General features: G+C 36.5%; 1 protein-coding gene across 3 annotated transcripts in view; it reads right to left on the bottom strand.

Annotated features, from left to right (window-relative positions):
* Positions 1 to 638: 638 nt before the first annotated feature.
* Positions 639 to 17,270, bottom strand: part of Hook1 (hook microtubule tethering protein 1) — a 70,148-nt gene continuing 53,516 nt past the window's right edge. For 2 of the 3 annotated variants that reach the window (XM_060365899.1, XM_021656665.2), the window contains 8 exons: positions 13,201 to 13,341; positions 10,524 to 10,617; positions 8,913 to 8,947; positions 8,322 to 8,404; positions 7,644 to 7,744; positions 6,207 to 6,308; positions 4,370 to 4,438; positions 639 to 3,861 (listed from right to left, as the gene is read on the bottom strand). In XM_060365899.1, the coding sequence (XP_060221882.1) occupies positions 3,691 to 3,861; positions 4,370 to 4,438; positions 6,207 to 6,308; positions 7,644 to 7,744; positions 8,322 to 8,404; positions 8,913 to 8,947; positions 10,524 to 10,617; positions 13,201 to 13,341 (796 nt within the window). In that variant the 3' untranslated portion in view covers positions 639 to 3,690. The remainder of the gene's footprint in view (positions 3,862 to 4,369; positions 4,439 to 6,206; positions 6,309 to 7,643; positions 7,745 to 8,321; positions 8,405 to 8,912; positions 8,948 to 10,523; positions 10,618 to 13,200; positions 13,342 to 17,270) is intronic. The other variant, XM_021656666.2, reaches the window with a different exon arrangement.

The raw sequence follows: 17,270 nt of genomic DNA, 5'->3' as shown, positions 1-17,270 counted from the left end.
AATGGTTGTGTGATTGTTACATTTTTGTCCTCCTCCCGTCCTGTCCTTCTGTTTCCTGTGATTCCCTGTCCTCAAACTTGGGAACCTTGGCCATGCCTACCCCATTCTGCCCTGCAGAGATATAGGCCTTCAATTAACCAATCAGGCATAATGTCTTAGGTTTACTAAAACAAAGATAGGTGGGGCCAGCATCAGACCAGCCTCCAACACCAAAGTAATGCAATAAATTATTAATGAAAGAATTATGTTAAGGAAACTATTGCTGCAGGATATTTTATCCCACTGTGAACCCCACAACTGTGAACTGTAAAACCCTGTTTCTTGTTTGGTGTGGTTGAGCCCTATCACACACCTTTAATCCAAGAACTTTCTATTTATCGTAAATAAATAAGTAGCCCTCAATAAACCTGAAATTATATGCCTAGAAATGTTCTGGATTCCACATTAAAAAATAGATATCTACATTCTGGTGGTGAAACTAGAAACAAAGAAGATAAAAAAAATCACTTTTAAGTATGGTGTTTACACACACACAACTTGAATTCATGCAATTTTGTGTACCATTCTAAGCGTGCTTATCCTTTACTCAAATGGGAAATAAACATGCATTTGTAGCCACTAAAAACACCACAAAGAACTGATACAGAAGCAGAAGTTTATTTACTTAAAACATTTCACAATAATATTGACAATTATTTTTTAAAATAATATTCTAAATACTTACAAAAATAAATCAAGTATTGCTTCTTCTATTTTTCAAGTGTGATAGCATTTGCCATAGAAAATAGACAGGACCTTTTTACAAACTAAACACTACACCAAAACTTCAAGTTTAATAATTACACACTATTTCCTCTGACGATTTGTGCTTTAAAAATGTCCAAACTACTTCTGTGCAACAAACAGAATCACAGTAAGACTGTATTACAAGCCATGTATTCATTTTTGCACAAAATGATAGTATGCTGGCCTAAACCACCATTACTCCCAAAAGGCGGATGTACCATTACACAGAAGTACATGTGGTTGTGTTTAACATCCAGTCATTAAAGACCAGAAATTGGTAAGGAATAATCAGCTAAAGATTGCTAGGCAAGACATTTTAAACTTAGACTAAATCCTTAGTCTTAATCATTGAAAAAATAGAATAAACTTCAAATATTTCTCAAAGCACTAAATTAATCCCAAGATAAACATCACTGTCATAATTATATCCAAAAGAAAAAAGAAGTATCACCCTAAAGACAACCACTGGAAATTCAAGATCGTTTCTAACTTTATAGTCACTGGGACTTAAATATTTTGTCAATTCCAATGTTCCCTTGCAACATGCTTGTAGAAATTATGGCTCCAGATGAAACACGTATGCTTTCTACCTGGCAGGATGCCAGTCTCACTGCATAAACCACACAAAGGAAGAATCTCACCATGATCGTGCCTGAATTTCTGTGATTTAATCTCTATTATATAGAACTTTACACTAGTTTTATATAAACACGTATCAAACATTCAAAATTCTACTTAAAACTAGAAAAATCAGAAAATCTGCTTTTTTTCTAAAATTAAAACAAGAATCTATCCTTATGTCCTTATTTATGCTACATGAATTACTTAAGAATTTATGAGCAATTGCACTGGAAACATAAATTGATATTTTACAGTAAGTTCCATTGAAAAGGAACTTGTAAAACCTCAATATAAGTAAATACAAACACTAACATTAATGTCTTCACTGACAAAAATATACCCAAAATGCCATTATTTTAGAAAATTTTAAATAGCATGCTAGGTATTTTCAAAGTTTCATTTTACTAGAAGAAACAGGCAAGCAAACACCATAAGAACATACAAATATGCAAACAAACTGTGTAAAACACACAAAGAATCATCAAAATCTAAGAGGTAGTCAACAGAAGGGACCCTGATAAAACAAAATATCCTGGCAGATACTACTAATCTCAAAGACCCCAAATCACTGTGTAAGTCTTGTATTTTAAATTGTTAAAACATTACTGGGCAAGGATTTAAAGGCAGTTATCTAAATGAGTTAACACTGCAAATAGAACAATACTCATACGCAGAAGTAGGAATAAAATGCAGACCACAGCTCTATAGCCTGCCAGCTCAGTCTGGCTCACTCAACCACCACCACAGCCATTGTGTTTACAAAGTACATATCCCTTCTTTCATGCTGTGAGGGCAGAGGTGAGGAGCTGATCCAACAAGGACCATGCAGCCCTTAAGTTGGCTCGTACATGGAAAGCCTGCTAATGTTCAGGGTAGACACAATGCTGCAACATTTGAGTTTGCTGCACTCTTGTTCCCATCTGAATCCACTCTAGATCTGAAATGGATGCAACACTTCTTACTTTTGTAGTCTAAGGATAAAAGAATTTTTTCAAGTTACCAAAAACCAAGATAGTGTGACACACTGCACAAGAAATTTAAAAAATGATGGAAACATGTGGCTAATAAGTGTGGAAAATGTGACTGACACAAGAGTGACCCACTTGTGGCTACATTAAGCAATACTGATTTAACAACTAATAGTCCAAAGTTTTGACTTTAAAAAGCGACCCAAATTAGAAAGTAAGAGCTCAGGAAAAAACAAACCGTGGGCAGAAATGAAATGAATGCCACAAATACAGCTCCAGATACTTCTTAGAGGTAAGCAGAAACTTTCATCACTATGTTTCTTTCAATAAAAAAGCAAATTATACATGATACACCACTTCTTAGAAAGGAAAGTTCACAATAATGTCGCCCTTTAGAGCATGTGGCTATTTCAAAATGTATCCTAGCCTGCTTTCCACAGAAAGGCACCTCTACAAATATCAGTTTATTTCCCACCTTAACATTCAGTAAAGCCCTCCACAGTCTTCATTCACAGAAGTACATGTTTAAACTGAGATACAACTCAGAGAAACTGCAAGCATCTAATGAGTCACTTTTACAGGGCAAAGTCAATCCAAGAGTAAAGTCTTCCAAGTATCATAGCTTCCACAGCATGACAAAGCATCCTCCAGAGGGCAGAACTAGTGAGCAGAGGAAAGCTTTGCTTTGTACATATCAAAGAATTCATCTTGCAGAGTCTTCTACGTGCCTAACCGGAGACTGCTTTCCATAAAACAAATCTAGACATATTATTAAATGACAAACTACTGATTAATTTTTCCAAATTAACTGACTTTCTCTTACAACTAAAAACATAAGTATGTGTTTGCTTTCCCATACATGATGCCATCTCAAGACAAATATTTTCTTCACCACACTCCCAACTACTCAATTGTGCTGCTCAGATACAAAACTGATTCTGTATTTTGTTTTCAGCGTAAACTGAAAATGTTATTTTGATATATTTTGATTTAAATATAGTTGATACCAAGGTTGAGAATGTAGCTCAGTTGGTAGAGCACCTGAATTTGATCCCCGGCAATATATAAACCCAGTATGGTAGTATACAACTCTTAATCCCAGCATGCAGAAAGTGAGGGAAGGACTGTTGATATGCTCAAAGTCATCTCTGAATACACTTTAAATTAAATGCCAGCATAGGGTATATGAGACCCTGTCTCAAAATCAAAACAAAACTAGCTGCTACCAAGCATTTTAACCTTTGTTTTTTCCATCTGGCAGTTTCTTGGGGTACAAAAGAGTTTGAGGCACTTCTGTTCATGTTTGCTTTGCAGACTAGTCAGATGCTGCAGCCGGAACTTTCACAGAGAGGCTTCTTCGGGTGTTGGTGATATGCCGCTGCTGTGCTAAGAAGGACCGAGCAGGAGCACTCACACCGCTGTCTTTGCAAGCACCAGCACCACTCACCAGCCGATTTTCCATGCCCAGTTTCTGATATGCCAGGCTCTGAATGAAAAAGCAGATAAATAAATAACAAGGAAAATGTAGAATTACAGCAATCCTAGCAGGATAATGGTTTCCTGATCGGCTGAGAAAAAAAATTAAAGATTCAAAAGCCGATTCTTCTTTGTCTGACAACACTAGCAAGAGGGCACAAAATCCAGTGTCTTTTAATGTACTAAATTTTACATCATTGAAACAGTAGCCTAAAACAGCATGCCAGAAAAAAAACTCCATAGCAATTTTGTGTGTGTGCTGGAACCGTCACTGTACTAACTGCGAACAGACACATCACACAGAAGAGACCAGATAAACAGAGCTAAAAGATGGCAGCTGGATAAAATGCTACACTCTGGTTTGGGCTACTGGTTTTCTGATGAGGGAAGGAGTCATTCCATCACCAGACCTTATAACACAACTGTATTTCATTGATATAAAACATTTCTTTCTATTATTCTGGTCAAGGAAGTGATCAACAGGGCTTAAACCCACTCACCACTGAAACTCAACACACCTTGTTATACCAGGCAGAAACAATGAGTTTTTCCTCATAATCCCTGAATTTTGCTACTTTACATTCACTCTGAAAAAGGAAATAATGATTAAGACAATTAAAATATCAGAAATTGCCCCAAATTACTGAAAACAAAATCATTTCTTTACGATCTCACTGCTGGGAGAATAGAAAAAATGCCTTGGTAAGATGCACAAATTGGTAAAAAGAAAGGAGTAGTTACGCAGAACACAAAGCATCTTTACAAAAGACAACTGTGAGTAATGTTCATTTTAGAAATGTTACTTAGGAACAGCAACTTACACACGTGCACAACCATAGTGATCGAATCCTGTGACTGGACACAAAAACAACTGCCTGAAATGTCAACATGGTGCTGACATTTGTACATGCAGGAGTCAAAACTAAGGAGAAAAGATGCAGCAGAGCGCTGGGCTCCTCAGCACAACTCTCCTCTTCATTCTTGGCAGCTTGGTTATAAGACACACTGTAACTCTGCACGTGCACCACTGTACAGACTGGAGGGCTTTTATTATTCTAATATAGTCAGTTCTCTATTCTCATGACCACCAGAAATAGATGACACACATAAAAAATACCTAATGCTTAATGCCTCTGACTTCCCGAGAAACATGCTTACAGTACACAAAGTATGCAGGGCCAAATACCTGGAACACAGCCCCCACAACTCAACTTCTCTTTCTTCTTATGCACAAGGAATGAATAAGCAAAAATTAAGCACCCATATGTTGTGAGTGAATCGAGATTTTTCCCTCAGAATCCTTTAGTGAGAGGTACCACTTGGAATTACTCATTTTGGAAAATACTCTGAATATTAGCAATGGTGTGCACTGGCTTCCTTTGTAAAGGGAATGGCCAACACACTTGAAAAACTAATATTTTAAAGACTATCCAGTCAGGTCTTATTATTTTGTATAAATTGAGGCCAAAAATCAAACGAGAGATGAAGACTAAGATAGGCAACCAATAAAGCTGCAAGCCCGGCCTCTGATTTAAAAAAATATTTAGTGCTGGGCATAAAGAAAACAAGACAGAATACTTCATCAAGAAACCTCAACATATAATAAAAATTAAAAATATAAAGCATAATTCTGTTGTGCAAAGCAAGAAAACTTCAGTGAACTTGAACTCAAACATGGTGAGAGTGTCCTTTGTGTAATTATCGGAAACACTTTATAGAGGAAAAAAATTGGACATTTTAGTTAAAACTTTAAAAAAATACTTTTTTTTTCAGACATGCACTTTCCCTGTACACTTTACACACATGGCATTGTCTGGACAAATGATGAGAAGAGGCACACATCAGCCTGGTATATACATTCTGGATGCAGAAAAGAGAAGATGATAAAAGTTTCCAGTGAACAAAATTCCATCACAGGTCATAATGACTTTGAGGGAAACCATACAAGGTCCAAGATATATGAACAGACTATGTTCTAGTTATGTGAAAAACAAACAAACAATCAATCATAGGTTATGGGAGGCCAGAAAACACAGCTCAGCATGGCCACTACAGTTAACATGGTGTAAAGGAGTACATATCCCTTTCAAAATGAGCAGTGTCTCTTCCCACTGAGCGGAAAATAGTAGTGCTGTAAAGCATATTAAAAGAAACTACTAAGGCAATTAAGGAATCTAACAAAATTGTACAATGTGTAAGAAAAAAAATTAAAAGCGAAGAACTGAATTAGATGGCAGGATCACATCATGATTAATAAAGGTTTTATGAAACCTGATAATGCTGGCAAATACCACAGCAGTTAATTCCCAGGACTCCACGGAGGGACGAGGGAGTGAGGGGGTGTGGAGGCTTTACCTCTAGTATCTCAATTCTTCTTTCCTTTTCCGCCAGCTGCTTCCTAAGTAACATTATTTCTGCTGATGCTGGATTTAATTTGGGATCTAAAGTTTTTATTACCTGCATTAAAAAAAACAACAACAACAACAAAAAACTTATGTCCACTTTGTCTTTATAAGTGTCAAACACGTAAGAACATGTTTTATAAAAGACTGTAACAGATTTATCCATAAAGCCATTAGAAATTTCTTTACAACTTAAAAGAAAAACAACAATAACAAAAAAAAAAAAAAAAATGGAGGGGAGAGGACAACACCAAACCAAACCAAATTACTCTTGTACTTATTCAATGAAAGCTACTTAAGACTTTTTGTTAAACTTTAAGCACTGAGGTTTGTTTGGTTAGCTTTTATGAACTACTGGGTGGGTGCTGGAAATCAAACATGTCTTGCATGTTTATCATATCTATTTGCTTTTTATTTCTGAAACATAGCTATGTTATATCCTTGAGTCTTCTTAGATGCTCACTGTGGCCACCTGTGAGCTCTGCCACTGAGTTTTGCTGTTTCCAGGACTGACCTATTACCTGTTTCCTCTTCAGTTTATATTGTCTCTCCTTCAATAGTTTGACAAAGTTAAGGAAACACTAAGATGTTTAGTGTTAAGACTAAATGCCTGCATTGCAGAGCCCCTCCCACTTCTGACTAGATACACTCCAATTAGGAAGGAAATATCCAACATGTGAAGCCTTGATATATGGGGTTCAACTTATGCTACAGCTCACACTGACATCTTAGCTGGCAAACATATAGAATGTAAACATTAAGACAAATAAATATGTTACTATTATTTCAAAGTTGCACCACCATGAAATCCCTTAATTTATTAAATAGAAAGAATGTATTAACATTCTGAGGGAATATTTATCTGAAAATAAGACTATGAAAACAACACTTCACTGATCTGAGTTAAAGTATATTTTAAGGAACAGAAAGAATTTAGTCTGGTTAACATCAGGATATAGTATAAAATTAAGCTAACTGGGTACATTCCAAGAGACTGTCTCTACAAAAGGTTAACAATTTCATTTGTTTTGCTAACTAGAATTCTGGTAAACCTTATTCTCAACCCATGTGCTGAGACCCTAGCACATATGTTGGGGTTCGTTTTCTGAAGTAAAAGACCTTGTAACAGAGCACCCCCCCTTTTTTTTTTACTACGGTCACTACTACTGATGTTGAAGCTGTCCCTAAGGTCACATTTACCTGACATTAAGTTAGAGAGAAACTGAGTATACAGGAATCACATAGAAGCTTCCGGAAACCTGACAGGCAAGGCACAAGGCAGAGGACAACAAACTGACTAGATTCAGACATAGACCTGTAGTATAATCAGAACTAGGAATGACTACAACAGGAGGCACAAGGGATTCGACTGAGTAGGTGTGTCACTCACATTTCTGGCCTTCTCTAAGTACATTTTATATCTCTCTTCCATCGCTTTCATGTCTTCATCTTTCTTCTGAAGAGCAGCTTCAAGTTCGGTGATCTTTTGGACTATTTATGAGAATAAAATCAAACCAATTAAAACATATTTAAAACACTTGACTTTTTAACACACAAAAATTGTATTTATCAAACTTATTTTCCAATGACTGATAAAAAAGCTTCCAAAAAAGCCTTTAATTTCCTTTTTTTTAATTTAATTCTTATTTAAAACTTCTGAACTACAAGTAATGTATCCTCAACCACTGTCTATAACCTAGCTACTTCTGTCCTTTTCAGCAAGCATTACAGAAACAAAGTACATTGTTCACATAAAAGGAAATAAGATACTACTTTTGTTTTGAAGTTTATTTTAATCCATCCTGAAATTATTTTACTCAGTTCTATAGTATTAACTTGCCTAGAATTTATAATGTTTGATACTCCTTTATATCAATCAGTTCATCTTATTAAATTGTTTTTGCTTTAAAATTATATCATATGCGAATGAACTTAGCATTAAAAATTAGTATGGTTCTTATGCAATGTGCATAACTACATCCTGTGTAAAGATAAACCTATTTTTTTATCTCCTTCCCTAAAAGGGCAGATCCTGAGAAGTCTGATCCACATTTTAACAAACACTTACCATTTTGACTTATATCTGGTTGAAGGTCTTCAATGAGCTCCTGTTTCTTCTGTAATTCTTCATGGACTTCTGTTAGTTTTTCCCTGAATAGTGGAGACAGCATGAAGCTTGGTGTCAAACAGACCTAAGGATCAAAACTATTCTTCTCCACAGTAATGCTAGGACTTGGAACAAGAATCTGACAGTTAAGTTTCCCATAGTGAAATGGGAATGTGTTTGGCTAACTACAGACATTGCTGTGAGGATGTTAATGCACCTGACATGTGTTGCATTCCAAAACCCTTTGTCTTTTCCATCAGCAACTCCACTTCCTGTGCAAGTGGAAGGAAGTGCTTTATAGGCTAAGCAGCACATCATCAAGGTGGTAAATGGCTACTTGGTTAAATATGTTACATGGTATTTTAAAAATGAGGCGTAGGGCTGGCTGCCAGGCATGAGCAGTTGAACATGTTTTCTTTTGATTTCGGTAGTAGTGATGAAGTAGGCTGACAATATCAGAGCCTGTGCATTCATTTAGCAAGTCAGAAAAGGACATTTTCCAGAAGCTTCTATAACCCTTCCCCTTTGAAATCAAACATCAGTTTTACTTACATATGAGCTTCCAACTTCTGCTTTAGTTTGCTGGACTATAAAATTAAAAATATTTTCTGTTAAGATGACTCATTTGCGATGCGTAAACTGTCCAAACATCTAAGTCTCTTCACCTCTTTTAAAGGTATGTAATATAAAAATAGTAATAGTCTTCAAAACCCATACTTGTAATAGCACAATTTCTAAAACCTAAGATTTTAGGTATAATTTTTATATCAAAAGGTAAAGGAAATAAGAATAGGAAATGAAGTAAAAAAAAAAACAGTAACAAAGGAAAATTCTGCTTGTTTTTGAATACAGTAAAAATTAAACTTGAACTTAAAAATAGCAAATTCAAGCTGGATGTGATATATTGAGGAGTATCAAACATTTCAGTACCTAAATTAACAACTACTGAAAAATTCAGATTTTACTGTTTATCTTATAAAACTTTATCACTGTAAATGAAAGTACTTTCATATCAACATTAAAATGGGGCAACTGGATTTTTTGTCAAAAACAAATTTAAAATATCAAGTTTCCTCTTTTAAAAGTAATACTCAAAATCTTAACAGCAGTTCTGCATTTACAAAGTACCTGCAAAGTTTAAAATACACAATATGATAAATGTGGACATCAATGAATTAAAAACAAAAGATAAAGGAATAAATCTTTAAAACACTGCAACCCAAAATGTAGTCCCCTGTATAGGTGCCATCTTAAAAGTATTCCCTAATGCGGCATAGCGAGATCTGTATTAAAGAGGGTACAATACCGTATATATGCGCATATGAGATGCCACCATGCATAAGATGACTTCTATGTTCCAAGTCCCCAGGGAAGAAAGAGAAAACCATATAAAGTATGCAAAAGACAGAAAGAAAATGCAGCCCTTTCAGTATGCCTTTCCATCTCTCCTTACTTTGCAGTTTCTTCCCCCACCACCATTTTCTATCAACTGGCATCTGCTAACACATTCAAGTCTCTTTTCTTTTAATCAGCTACCTCTCTCTCAATTCTTTTCTTCCAACATATATGAGTAAAGTACAGAATAACTGCTAGATATGTCAAAATTCATATTAAATCTACATTTTTTTCAAGTCTTACTTCAGCCCACATTGTCTGAAAGGCTTTGAGATGGTATGTAAGAGGGGAAGCAACAGGGATGGCATCTTCAAAACTGTGTCAATGTCCTTCACACGTGTTATAGTTTCTTGGATGACTATTAGTTGAAATCACTTGTTTTTGTTCTCTATTTTCCTATTAGAAAGCTTTTTCATTTCTGAATATTATTCACATTTTGCTTTTTTTCAGGCCAATCTTGGTGAAATTCCAAAAGATCTGTTAGGTTTCAAAGTGTATCATTCTCTTAAGTCAAGACTTAGAAAGAACTTAAGTATAGATGCTGAGCTGAGCAGGACAGAAATCACCTGATGATTTATATGAATAACCCCTATTAGACCTCTAGTTGACAAAAATAAAAAATAAAAAATCACTGCATCTGTTATGCAGATATATACGGTATTTAAAGGTACCCTTAATTGAGAAGGGTGGCATTTCAAATACAGATAAGTGGATGGCAGAAACTCTCAGAGAATAAACAGAGAGCAAGTTATGGACTCTGTTACTCACACTTTCACCTTCAGGCTTGGAGCCCTGTTCTTGTAACGACTTCTGGAGGTCCTCAATTTGCTGTTGTAGTTCTCTAATGCGCTCTTTGCTCAACCTAGTGTGACATGAGTTGTCATTTATCTACTCACATTTAAAGTCCAAGCATATAGGGATCTATAAAAATCCATTCCAGCATTTAATGGAAACGGTAGCAGAAATAAGTGCAAGGTGATTATTTGTTACAAGTACAATAGGTTGAACAGGATGTTATTTCTGAGGAAACAACTTAAAAAGAACTCCTCTCTTAAAGTATATATTTTCACATGCTGAATGTAGTCACATGTCTAATCATTCTTTATCAGTTCATTAAAAGCTGAAAGGTAGCATGTTTACTGTTAGCAACAGTCAAGTCTCTCTTCAGAAAGGTCAAATGTATCCTATTTTACTCACAGAACACAAGGTTCAAGTGTCTGAAACCCCAGGGGTCTCTTTAAGATCTGGTAAAAGCTAGATGAGCAAATTAAGCTACACCTTATCTCTACAGTGAGTACCAGTATCATCTCTTAGTGAGGTAAGTTAGAAGACACTCAGCCATCAGGTCAACAGAAGCATAGTGAGCTTATAAGCTGTCTATTTAACTTCAGTAAGTTTCTGACCCTCTCTATCTTCATGTCCGTATCTATGGAAAAGAGAGGGGACGGGGAGCTCCACAAGGACCAAATATATCTGGGCACAGGGGTCTTCTATGAGACTGTTTATCCAACCAAGGACCATGCATGGATATAACCTACAACCCCTGCTCAGACATAGCCCATGGTAGCTCAGTATCCAAGTGGGTTCCCTAGTAAGGGGGACAGGAATTGTTTCTGACATGAACTCATGAGCTCCCCCTCCCCCCACCCCCAAGGGAGGAGCAGCCTTGCTAGGCCACAGATAAGGACATTGCAACCATCCTGAAGATACCTGATAAATTAGGGCCAGACAGGAGAGGAGGCCACCTCCTCTCAGTGGACATGGAAGGGAGCAGGGAAGAGATGAGGGAGGGAGGGAGGGGAGGATTGGGAGGGAAAGAAGGAGTGGGCTACAGCTGGGATACAAGTGAATGTATAAAATTATTTAAAAATAAAAAAATATTAATATAAGAAAAATAATCACAAGTACTAATACACAGTGAGGATTTAACTAAACCTGTCCCCAAAGTGCTTATGTGTAACTATTACTTATGATGGTGGTGAAATAGCTCAGCAGGAAAATGTTTGCTTGCCTGCGCAGATGTGGGAAGCCTATGCTTCAGTTTCTGACATAAAGCATAGAAGGAAGGTTATTATGGAAGATTCTAACAGAAAATTTGTAAAAGACAGATGTAAGTATTTTTATATGCTTGTTTATGATTATGCAAGATTTTAAGGACTAGTGGGGCCAGGGAAGCACACTATCTGAGGCAAACACATTACTCAGATTCTCCCTATGGCTACAGCCGAACACAGTCTCAATTTAAGTAACCTGAATTTAAGAAACAGTTACTGAGTTAGGCAGAGGAGGAATTCTAATTGACCACACAAAAAAGCCTATGTTTTAAATATTGCATTGTTTGTATTCTACCACTAAATGCTATTTCTATGTCCAAGATTGAAAAATGACCAATATTTTTTAAATATAAGTGAATTTTATGAGAAATTTTGGCTCACCAATATAAACATTAGTAAAACATTTTATTCTACTTAAAAATGTAGGTTTTGATCTGTGTTAGGCGTTGCTTCGTATAACATTATTGAAATTAAATAAAACTTAAGAATTTTAAAAATTGTTCTGTAAGTACCGCGCACTAACCAATTGCACTCCTGGAGCATCTAGAAGCAGATGCCGAGACTCATAAACTTTGGGCAGAGTGCAGAGAGTCTTATGGAAGAAGGGAGAGAAATACCTGGAGAGGACAGGCACTCCACAAGGAGACCAAGACAGACCCAAAAAACCTGGGTCCACGGGGTCCAGCAGAGACTGGTATTCCAACCAAGGACCATGCATGGAGAGGACCTAGACCCCTGGGGTCAGGCAGCTCAGTTTCCAAGTGAGTTCCCTAGTAAGGGGAATAGGGACTGTCTATGACATGAACTTAGTGGCTGGCTCTCTGATCACCTCCCCCTGGAGGGTGCAGCCTTGCCAGGCCAGAGAGGAAGACAATGCAGAAAGTGCTGATAAGACCTGATAGGCTAGGGGGTCAGATAGAAGGGGAGGAAGATCTCCCCTATCAGTCGACTAGGGGAGGGGCAAAGGAGGAGGAGAAGAAGGAGGGTGGGACTGGGAGGAGAAGGGGAGGGGTCTACAGCCAGGATACAAAGTGAATAAATTGTAACAAATAATAAATAAAAATTTAGAAAAAATATTTTAAAACTGGACTATACAATCTGTGCCCTATGCATACACTCAACTGTAGAAGCTGTCAAACCATTATTTACTCATTTGTTTTCTTTCAATTGTAAGAATATTTAGTGAAATTCAAGAATAGCCTGGCTAACCATGACTATTAAGGTGAACACATCATTCATATACTTTGTGATATTATCACTGAACTAAACCCCTTGACTCATGGAATAAGTATTACAGTGGTGAGAAACATCTGCTTGGCGATTTATTCCGACCTAGCACTGTTTCCCACTTTTACATAATCAGGTCCCATGACATCTAACGCAATAGTCACCTTTGTTCGGTTTCCAGCTCATTCATCTTCCGGTGTTTCTGTTCCAGCTGCTCTTCCAAATGCTCGATGCGTTCATTCTCTGTCCCTTCCTGCTGCAGGCGAAGCATTTTGTTTTCATGCTGGAGTCGAATGAACACCTCTCTAATGTTAAAAAGTAATTTTGTTTTTCAGTTAATTCACAACATTCTTTTTAAATTGTTGCTACATTTACTTATTTTCTGTGTGTAAGTAAGTATATTTATTCCACAGTATCCATGAAAAGGTCAGAAGTCAACTTGTGAAATCAGTTCGCTCCTTCAAAATGTGGATCAAGGGAAAAAATCAAGTAGACAGGGGTGGTAGCGAACACCTTAGCCCGCTAAACTGTTCACTGGAACTACCATATTATTTTAAAGGAATTCACATCTAATCAATAGCTCCACTTTTAAAATATGATCGAAACTTTGAAAGTTTTAAATGTTTTATGTTCTTCAAGGTCATACATCAAAAGTAAAACTGTTGAAGGTTAACAGTAAAGAACCATGAGATATACCATTAAACAGTTATGCGAATCCTGACCAAATATAGCTTCACTTTTAAATTTAAGCACTTCAGGAAAAGTAGTATAATCTTAGGATTATACAATTAAACATAGAAAAACAGTTTACCTAAATTTTTTCCCTTATCAAACTTTTTTTAATGGAGAAAACAAAATTAGCATATGAAGTAGAATAATGTACATTTATGCACAAATCTAGAATGGGAGCTTCCATCTTCATATTTAATTCATAAGCCATACAGTGCTCACCTAGGAAAGGTTGGCTATAGTATTCCATTCAGATAGCCAGTGCACAGACCTTTGCTCAACCATGTTTGTAGCAGCTTTTTTCGTAATACCCAGACTGGAAATAACCCAGATGTCCATCAACAGAAGAATACAGAAATTGGATACAGAAATTGTGGTACTTTTACACAATGGAATACTACTCAGCAATTAAAAACAAGGAAATCATGAAATTTGCAGGCAAATGGTGGGAACTAGAAAAGATCATCCTGAGTGAGGTATCCCAGGAGCAGAAAGACACTCATAGTACATACTCACTTATATAGACCTATCAAATAGGATAAACACACTAAAATATGTGCCCCTAAAGAAAATAAACAAGAAAGATGATCAATCCTCACTTAGAGAGACAAATGGGATGGACATGGGAAGTAGGAGAAAACAAGTAACAGGACAGGAACCTACCACAGAGGGCCTCTGAAAGACTCTATCTAGCAGTGTATCAAAACAGATGCAGAGACTCATAACCAAACCTTTGGCAGGGTGCTGGGAATCATAAGATAAAAGTGGGCGTTACTATGACTGAGAGAGACAGGAGCTCCACAACGACAAAATACATCAGGGCACTGGGTCCTCTATGAGACTGTTTCTCCATCCAAGGACCATATATGGATATAACCTAGAACCCCTGCTGTTGGTGTAATGTTCTTACCCCTGCTGTTGGTGTAATGTTCTTTTAAAATGTATATGACTTACCCTTGTTAATTCAAATGCTGATTTCCCCACCCCCAACTCTCTGGTTTCAATCTGGATATTGCATTGTGATACTCACTATAAGCATCCTGTCTCAACTCTTGTGTAAACAGGACACAAATAAAGCAACTAGATACAATGTTGTGCAATGGGAGGAACCAGAGGACAGGAAAGAGGGGAGGACCTAGAGAACAGGAAGGAGGAGGAGCAGCTCGAGGAGGAGAGCAGAAGCAGAGCTGGAGGAGAGATCTTGGAGGACGTGGAGCATGAACCAGAACTAAGATTTCACAAAAAGCAAGTATAATATGGGAAATCTAAATGTTAGGAAACTGAGGGCTTGGAGGTTTAGGAGGGAGTAAATATTGCCCAGCATTTTGTTCTAGGTTAACTAAAAACCCAGTCTCTGTGTGTTGATTTGGTTATATAGCTGCTGAGGATTAACAGCAGCGTTACAAGAAGATAAAACAATAGTAAATATCAATAACTCCTACAACAAATGGCGCCCAACGACTGGTCCAGCATTTTAGACTGTTCCAAAAAGGACTTTTATTAATCCTGAAACTTCTCAACATTCAAATGTTACTGGACCACAAATGTTATTGCTTGCTTAATTAACCGTTTTTATTTGGGCCCCCTACAGGATTTCTACATGTCCACAATGTCAGCTAGAAGAAACTCATGAGACCGGCGTCCAATTTCCTTTAAAGGGGGTTGGGTATGTTTTTTGGTTGTTTGCTATAGCTACGAAATTTTTTTGTCATTGGGAGATGTTTATTATTAACGGTCTTATTCAAAGTAAAACAAGGAATATACAGGGATATTTTATAGAAATATAAAAAGGGTAGATTATTGAATCTACTCAACTTAAGGTTTTTTTGTTATTCCCAAATAAGGTTAATTTTAACTTTGGTATAGGATTTTGCATATTGATGCAAAAATAAGTATTTTTAATACATTGGTATAAGCTTCAGTATCTTGATAGAAAGTAAAGGTTACTTCTAATACTTTTAAACTATTACTAAAAGGTGGTTAGGATATTAGGTATGCAAGTTAATTATTAGTTATTCAACTCATAGTCATGTCAGACACTAGTCTAATTTATCACAGGAGTATACATTATAGGTTTAACAGATAGATATGATTTTGTTTACAAAGCGATTACATAAAGATAGGTAGTCTTCAAAAACTTCAGAGACCTACAGAATATGACATTTAAAATATTATTATTTTAAAGATTCTTTGACAATGAGACAAGTCATTTCCTGGCAGCACCCCGCCTACCTGAAAGAAGATAATGAGCATCGAAGAACCTCCATATGGAGATGGCTTCAAATGTGGCAAACAAGCCACTCAGGTAAGAAAATACCCTCGCTTCACAACAGACAAATTCTGCCTAAAATAGGCAAGCTTAAATGCAGGACAAGTTGACTACCGAACTCTGCCAAGACAGGGTAAGCAAGTCCTAAATAGTTCCTGCTTCTTGTATATGTCTGTCAAAATATTCTGAGCCAGAAGGCTGAAGATGATGCTCCAACGTTATAGAGAGTTATGGGTGACTAACTGTTCAGCAGCAAACTATCTCTGTCAATTTTTTATTTTTTGGAAGCTGCTAACATGCACTTCCTATTTACTCTCATAACTAATTTTATTCCTTCTCAAGTCTCTGATGGGGCTGAAAACCAAATATTTACAGTATCACATTTAAGATTAAGTTGTGAGAAATTAAGAATCTTTTTATATAGGTAATACCAATAAGGATAAAAGTTAATTTAGGTATAGAACTTTAAACTTATCAATATAGATAGGATAATCAGACACTTTCTCCTAAGATACCCTCTCTATGTGCTAAATACACATGGACTAGACATTGCACGTGTAGATCTTACCTAACAGTTTTCATAATTTCATAATTATTGTTCTACTGAAAGAAAAGGAGCCTTTTATTGGACTTAAAGGGGGAAATGTTAATTCAAATGCTGATTTCCCCACCACCAACTCTCTGGTTTCATGAACTCAATGACTAGCTCCTTTACCTAGGCCACAGAGGAAGACGTGGTAGCCAGTCCTGAAGATACCTGATAAGCTAGGGTCAGATGGAAGGGAAGGAGGACCTACCCTATCAGTGGACTTGGAAAGCGGCAGGGAGGGAGGGTAGGATTGGGAGGGAATAAAGAAGAGGGCTATAGCTGGGATACAAAGTAAATAAACTGTGATTAATTAAAAAAAAAAAGAAAGAAAGAAAGAAAAAAAAGAGGACCAAAAGGTCTGCTGTGAGATTGTATCTCCTAGAGATGACAGGAAAGCTTCACCAATGATACCTAAACAATATGACTGGCTAATCAAAATTTTTAAATACATTCTTATGATCAGTAGTCTCTACATATTTTTTCTTTAAAAAAAAAACCTCTTGTATATATGTCATTATCTATTCACCAGCTGAAGGACATTTTAGTTGCTTTTATTTCTTAGCTATTGTGATATTCAGTCCTTGGGGCATATGCCAAGAAGTAGTTTATTTTTCACTTTATGAAATTATTCAGCTGTAAAGAAAAAT

Source organism: Meriones unguiculatus, chromosome 12 (assembly GCF_030254825.1).
Source record: "Meriones unguiculatus strain TT.TT164.6M chromosome 12, Bangor_MerUng_6.1, whole genome shotgun sequence".
NCBI classification, from domain to species: Eukaryota; Metazoa; Chordata; class Mammalia; order Rodentia; family Muridae; genus Meriones; species Meriones unguiculatus.
Note: the sequence above shows the minus strand (reverse complement) of the source record. Positions and strands in the feature narration are given on the sequence as shown.